Below are 6,294 nucleotides of genomic sequence, written 5' to 3' on the forward strand. Positions count from 1 at the left end.
GCCCGATGTGCCACCCAAGCAGAGGGGGCACACCGGTGCTGCTTGTGCTCCAGCGCCCGTCCACGCAGGAGGCCTGAGCCCTCTTCCTCATGCATCGACCACCAAGGCACAGCAGAGCCGGGCTTCCCACCCTGTGCTCACAGCGGGTCCCAGAAATGCCATCGCCACTTTCCAGAGGGGCTAAGACACATGGCAGTTTCAGGTGCCCCAGCGGCGGGGAGGCCCTCCAGTTTGGGCAGATGCCTGAGCCTCAGGCCCCTGGGCTTCTCTCCAGCCTGGCTGCCTTAGCTCTGACCGTCAGGAGGGCCTGTGGTCACAGGGATTGGGTATTCCAAGGCACTGCAGTCATCGGAGAGGAAAACCAGATCCTGCAAAAGACACACCACGCAGTGGCCCTGGAGCCCAGGCGCAACTCCAGGACTCTCTGTTGTCCTCCAAGACCGCGCAAGTGTCCCCGCCCCACAGGAGAGCCAGTCTCTCTTTCTCCACATTCCCACAGGATCTCCTGCTCTATTGAGATGTCACACTGGTTGAACGGCGAGGGGGCAAGTGATGAGCTCACCGTGCTTCTTGGCAACACTGGGGCCGGGCTCTGGAATAGTGTGCTGGACAATCAAGGCCCACCCTCCCTGCACTGCACCCTGCCTCTGTCATCTTGCCCCCACAGACTAAGAGGAGAGGGGACAAGGAGGAAGTGGAACAGGAAACACATAACAAACCTGTGCTACTCAAAGAAACGGTAACGCATAGCCAGTGACCAGGGTTTCTCAGGGGCCCACTCTGGCCAGGCAGGGGCTGAAAAGCCCTTGGGTGGGTGCTCTGCTGGGTGTCGTGGGATCAAGGTGATCAGGACGGTTCAGGTAGGGTGTGAGCCTTACCCTTCCTGTGATGATGTGATGAGACTAGTGTGTCCCCACTGACCCCGAGGATACTGCATGTTCACACTGGGAGGCAGGATGAGGCTACAGCTCAGGGCACCTGGGTGCCGAGGCTTTCCTACCAGAACCTCCTCCCACGGGGCGCTCCTGGGCTGCTGATCCTCCAGAAAGCCTCTGACAGCTCTGCTTGCCTATGGCAGTCTGTCCCAGGTGGCAGGGAAGTGGCCCCGGGTGTAGCTGTCGTGGAGGCCAGAGCCTCCTGAGACCCCGTCGCTTAACGAGGGACCGAGCTGCAGTAGGGCTCTGTGGACTGGAAGCCCTTCCTCAAACCCTCCCTCCAGGCCTCCGTGCAAAGCTGAGAACATCTCTGCTGAGAGCAAGCAGAACAGGGCGGTCGGGGCCCCGCCTACCCTCCTGCAGAACGAGTTCATGATGGTGTACAGCTTCCGCACTTTGTCCTTCAGCACGTCCACCTGGGCCACTTTCCAGCACTGGGGTGAGGCCACGAAGTCCCGCAGCTTGGCCAGCACACAGTAATTCTGGCAGTGGGTGACAGAAGAGGGCTCAGGGGAGAAGTCAGCAGCCAGGGGGACAGGAGCTAATAAGCTCCTGAGTCCTCCCACACAGGGCCTCTCCTGCCCCTGCTGGATGGCAGCAACAGAGGATGCACCGCCCCACTGGCCCGCCAGGCAGAGCCCACTTACATGGATGTCCAGGTAGAGCCCAGGCAGGTACCTCACACAGGACTCCTGCAGAAAGGACAGAGCAGTAGGGATGCCCACAGGGACACACTCAGCCTGGTCACAGAGGGCTCCCAACCAGCCCAACCCCGATCCTGGGGTCTTTCTTGGTGCAATGACATCTGCAATACTTTCAGGTCGCGTGTGTCACATGCACCCCCAAACAAACAACCGGTCTTCCAGAATTTGCCTTCTAGAACACAACATTATCAGTTTTACTCTGAATCAAGGCACTATTCGATGCACACATAAACACATGGTAATACATAATGGCTGCATATGTCTATATATGTATATGTAAAACAATTTTATAGCTGTTTAGTTATATGATAGTTCTATAGCTATGTATAGTTAGATACGTGTAATATATATAATAAATCTAAAATATACAAATATATAAATAAATATGTATTATTGTAAATTAGTTAAATGACAGTTATCTAGACATAGTACAATATGCCCTATACATTCATCTGCAGTACGTGTGTGTGTGTGTGTGTGTACTTTTCTATTGCTGCATTTCACTCCTGTGTCTGTTCAGGGGTGCATACCAGGAGAACTCATTTCCTCCCCACCTATAACACCCTGTGAGACTGGGGCTTGTATCTTTCTCTGTGACCTAGTTTCTCAGTTGCAAAATGGAAGACCAGGGACGCATACTCTCTCCACTTCTTTTTAGTTCTAACATTCTGAGCCTATGGATTCTTTTTGTATTTTTTACCTTTAAATCAGATTCTTTTAAAAGATGATTGCTCTGTATGTTCATTCCATGGCAAGCGATTGTGGTGCCCCTAGCCAACAAAGGTCCTTTGTACCAAAGAATATTAACTTATTCCATGATGTTGTTAATAAGCAAGTTGCAAAGCAGCCTGTGCCACTTGATCCCAATTTTGTTACAGTCTGGCACAGATGGAAGGTGGACGCGCCATCCTTTGGAATGCAGTAGAAGCTGTTACCCCTAGGTGACAGAGTTACAGCATGCTTATTTTCCTCTGTGTGCGTTTTCCAAACGTTCTACAGACTATGCTACTTTTATAATGAGACAAAAATACATGTTATTCGGCTTTAAAAAAGAAAATACAAAGAGGGTGTTTGAGCCCTATAAACCCCAACGTCTGAGAGACATTAGGTTCTTTCTGAAGCATTTACAAGCAGTCAAGAGACACTTTTCAGTTTTATGGATGGAAGCTCTTAATGAAGCTTATGCATTTCTTTTCTCTACCGGATGCTCTACTCAGCCACCCCTTGGGACACCGACTCTGAGTTCCTGGGTGTTCCTTGACCCAAGTTAGCCACCCTGGCTCACTCCTTTGACCCTCTCTGCACCAGGGGGTGGGGTGGGGGTGGGCATGCTGTTGTCATCTACTTTACAGACAGGAAACCAAGATAGGCGACCAAGTGATCTGCTCACGGTCCCCCAGCAGGTAAGGGGTGCGCCCACCCGTCAGCACACAGGGGTTCCCAGGCTAATGAGGGGACTCTGAAGTTCTAAAGTCCATGGGGAGCTGATCTTTCCTTTTTGTACATTTTACTACAGCTTCTCTGATATTTTCTAATAAATTCAAACAAAATTAATGATGTCTTTGATTACTTTTCCTTATATTTAAAAAAAGACAAATAATTGGTATATTTAGTAGGAGGGAAATATGCAAATGCCCTTGAGATTATCTTTTATTAGAAAAAAAATCTAGTCTCCCTGCCTCCCTCCATCCACCCTTCCTTCCTTCCTTCCTTCCTTTCTCATCCAAAGGGGCGGGTGTTGGGGGCTCACCACCGGTTCTGCAGCCTGCAGGCTCTGGAAGTCACCGGTGATCTCCCTGCTCAGGGTCAGCATCCTGGAGTAGCAGGTCGGCGGAGCTGGCTGTGCAGCGGGGAGCCCTGCCAGCAGCAGCAGGAGCAGAGACGTCCGGGGCGTCATGGTACTGGGACTCCCTGCAGCCCGCCAGCCTCCCCTTTAAGCAGCAGCTGGGGGTGGTCCAAGGCCCAGGCTCCACGCCTCCATTTCCTGTGGGCCCAGCCAGCGTCAGCTTGCCCAGCCGGGTGGGAGAGAGGACGCGGCACGCCCACCTGAGCCGACACACTCAGTCCTTTCATTAGGATCCCAGGAGGTGAGGATGGGCTGGGGTTGACACCTGAGGGAAGCGGCCCTTCCTCTGGCAGTTTCTCTCCTCCGGAGTTTTTCTTGAACTGACAAGAACAGTAGAGAGGGGCAGAAGCCAGGGCGGGAGAGATGGAAGAATAGGAAGGACGGGTCAGAGGCCAGGAGGGCTGATCTCAGGAGCTGGCTGACCTCCTGGGGCAGAGTTGGGGTGCGGGGGGGACTAGCAGTGAAGGACTGAGAGCCATTCCCTCGGCTGCCCGGATGGGACCTAGATGCCTGCCTGGGGTCACGCGGCCTGAGTGTCGTTGTCTCCAGGCCAACGTGTGGCCCTCCCTGTCTGTGTGAGCATCCCTGACCCCCCGTACAGACCCCGGCACATGCAGGAAGGGCAGGGGCTCCACGTGCCCAGGAGCACCAGCTAGAGGAGTGAGCGCCCACCTAGATGCCCAGGGGCAAAGCAGGGCCCAGCCGGTTTCTCAAGTCTCCCTCACTTCCTGTGCCGGGCAGCCAGGGAGCGACTGTGGCGCCAGGGAGATGCCCTATCTGGGGAAGCTCGTGCCTGCGCATCAGCGTTTCCACAAGGTCTGAGCCGGTATCACCGTCTCCACTCCATCCTATGTGCGTCCCTGACAGGCATATGCCACAGAGAATAGTCCCATTTCCCAGGTGGAGACGGAGGCTCAGAGAGCTCCAGCAACAACACGCCTGGGGTCACGGAGCCCGCGGCATGTGCCTCCAGGGGAGACCCGTCCTGTCCTCCTGTCCTGCTGCCCCTCAGGATGGAGCCGTGAGGAGCAAGAGTCTTTCAGTTAGAGACCAGTTTGGGTCCTTGGGCTGCCCAACACCAGGAGCAAGCAAGGAACGCGGGCCGTCAGGAGAGGGAGGAGGATCGCCGCTTCGCCCGAGCGGTGCTTCTGCTCCCGCAGCCCACGCTGCCGATGCGCATGCGAGCTTTGTGGGAAGCCCGGGAGTGGAGGGGCGGAGCAGGGGGTCCCGGCCCAGGTCTGGGCAGGCTCCCTCCGCTCCAAGGAAGGGCAGACGAGGGCCTGGGGCAGGCTGCAGGTTCCCAGAAGAACCCAGCTGAAGACGAGAAGCAAGGGAGGAGCACATCGGGCATCGGGGACATGGGCAGGCCTGGGGTCAGACAGGCAGGACACCGGGCTCCCGCCTCTCCCACTGTTTGCCAGGAGAAAGCCCCTGCTGACCCTGGTGGCCATTCCCCGTCTCACCAGCTGGCCCCACTGGACATGCCTCTGGTCCTTCCTCCCCTCATGTCTATCCAGTTTCCAGTGTTCGAAGCCCTGGGCAGGGATGGCAGGCGGTGCCTTCCTGTTTTGTAGGCAACCGAGTGTTCTCTAAACACATCAGGGCTGCTGGCACCGTGTGCCTCGTCCACAGCCCCTCAGGTGGGCTAACCCGGGGTCGGGAGGGCTGCCCTGGGCAGCCATGCTTTCCTCTGCATGAAGTCACTGCGCGCACTCCTCTCTGTGTTGGCACCTGGGGCTGTGCCCCGGGTGACGCCCTGGTCCCGGCCTGGAACTGCAGGTCTGCTCTGAAAGGCTCCAGGGCTTCTGCATGCAGAGGGCCTGGAGTTCAGGCCAGGGAAGGAAAGCAAGTCCTTGCACCATCTACACCCAGGGCAGCGTGTGTGAGATGAGATAAGTGTCGCTGGGAGAAGGACCTTGTCCCACCAGGACATGGCATGGGGTGTGGCTGGGGCTTCCAGAGCTCAACTTGCTCTGAGTTCATGGCACCTGTAAGTAGAATGAACAAGAGGCTGATCTGGAGCGGCCCCAGGTCCCAACTGAGACGCGGTGGAAGTGTGGAGGCCGACAGAGAAGCAGGGGCAGGCCGCTGGGCAGCCCGAGGAAAGCCCACTCCTAACTCTGCGGGCAAGGAGGGAGGTGAGGAGGTGCCGAGGAGAGCTGCCTGGTTCTGACTCCTGGGCAGAGGAAGGTGAGCAGGGTCAGCTGGACCCAGGCCTGAGGGTGCAAGCATGTGCCAGGGCCTCCCTCTCCTCTCCAGCTGCTTTGAGCTTCCTGGGATCCTGAGTGGGGTCCTTGGCTCAGCCGCCTGCTGGCGGTCTCTCCACGGGTCACTCCCTCCTCCAGGGCATCTCGGTTTATCAGCACCTGGCCAGGCACAGCAGCTGGTCGGTAAGGCATTGCTAAAGTGACTTTGTGGCCACTCCTGCTGCTCAGAGATTGGGGCACGAGCCAGGGAAGAAACCACACACAGCACAACTGGAACCAGCTGTCCCCATGGGCTCCCCCCAGGGACCGCAATGCAGTGGCTGCTGGGGAGCTGACCAGGTCATCCTTTCATGTACGCTGGGTTCTCAAAGGTCCTTGGCTTCTTCCCCTCCTCCCGTAGCCCCTTTCCTTGAAATCCAGGCAGAAGCTTCCCCAGGGGCCAGCGGAGGTCTTTGTCCTCCCAAGAAGCCCTCCTGTCCCCGCTGGTGTCTTAGATGAGTCTGCGACCCCATTGCCAGGCCTTGCTCAGGCCGGAAAGGCTGAAGGCCCCGGCTACAGGCCCACGGGTATATCCCAGCTCGGCACCAGTGTCTCCTGGTATG

General features: G+C 56.7%; 1 protein-coding gene across 1 annotated transcript; it reads right to left on the minus strand.

Annotated features, from left to right (window-relative positions):
• Positions 1 to 260: 260 nt before the first annotated feature.
• LOC306669481 (cytokine-like protein 1) lies at positions 261 to 3,536 on the minus strand (the record flags this gene model as incomplete). The annotated part of the gene is made up of 4 exons (XM_079153498.1): positions 261 to 368; positions 1,289 to 1,417; positions 1,583 to 1,627; positions 3,390 to 3,536. 4 exons carry the CDS (start codon positions 3,534 to 3,536, stop codon positions 285 to 287), a joined length of 405 nt encoding a protein of 134 aa, XP_079009624.1. The 3' UTR covers positions 261 to 284.
• Positions 3,537 to 6,294: the final 2,758 nt, after the last annotated feature.

The sequence above is a fragment of the Sciurus vulgaris genome, assembly GCF_902686455.1.
Source record: "Sciurus vulgaris genome assembly, chromosome: 9".
NCBI lineage: Eukaryota > Metazoa > Chordata > Mammalia > Rodentia > Sciuridae > Sciurus > Sciurus vulgaris.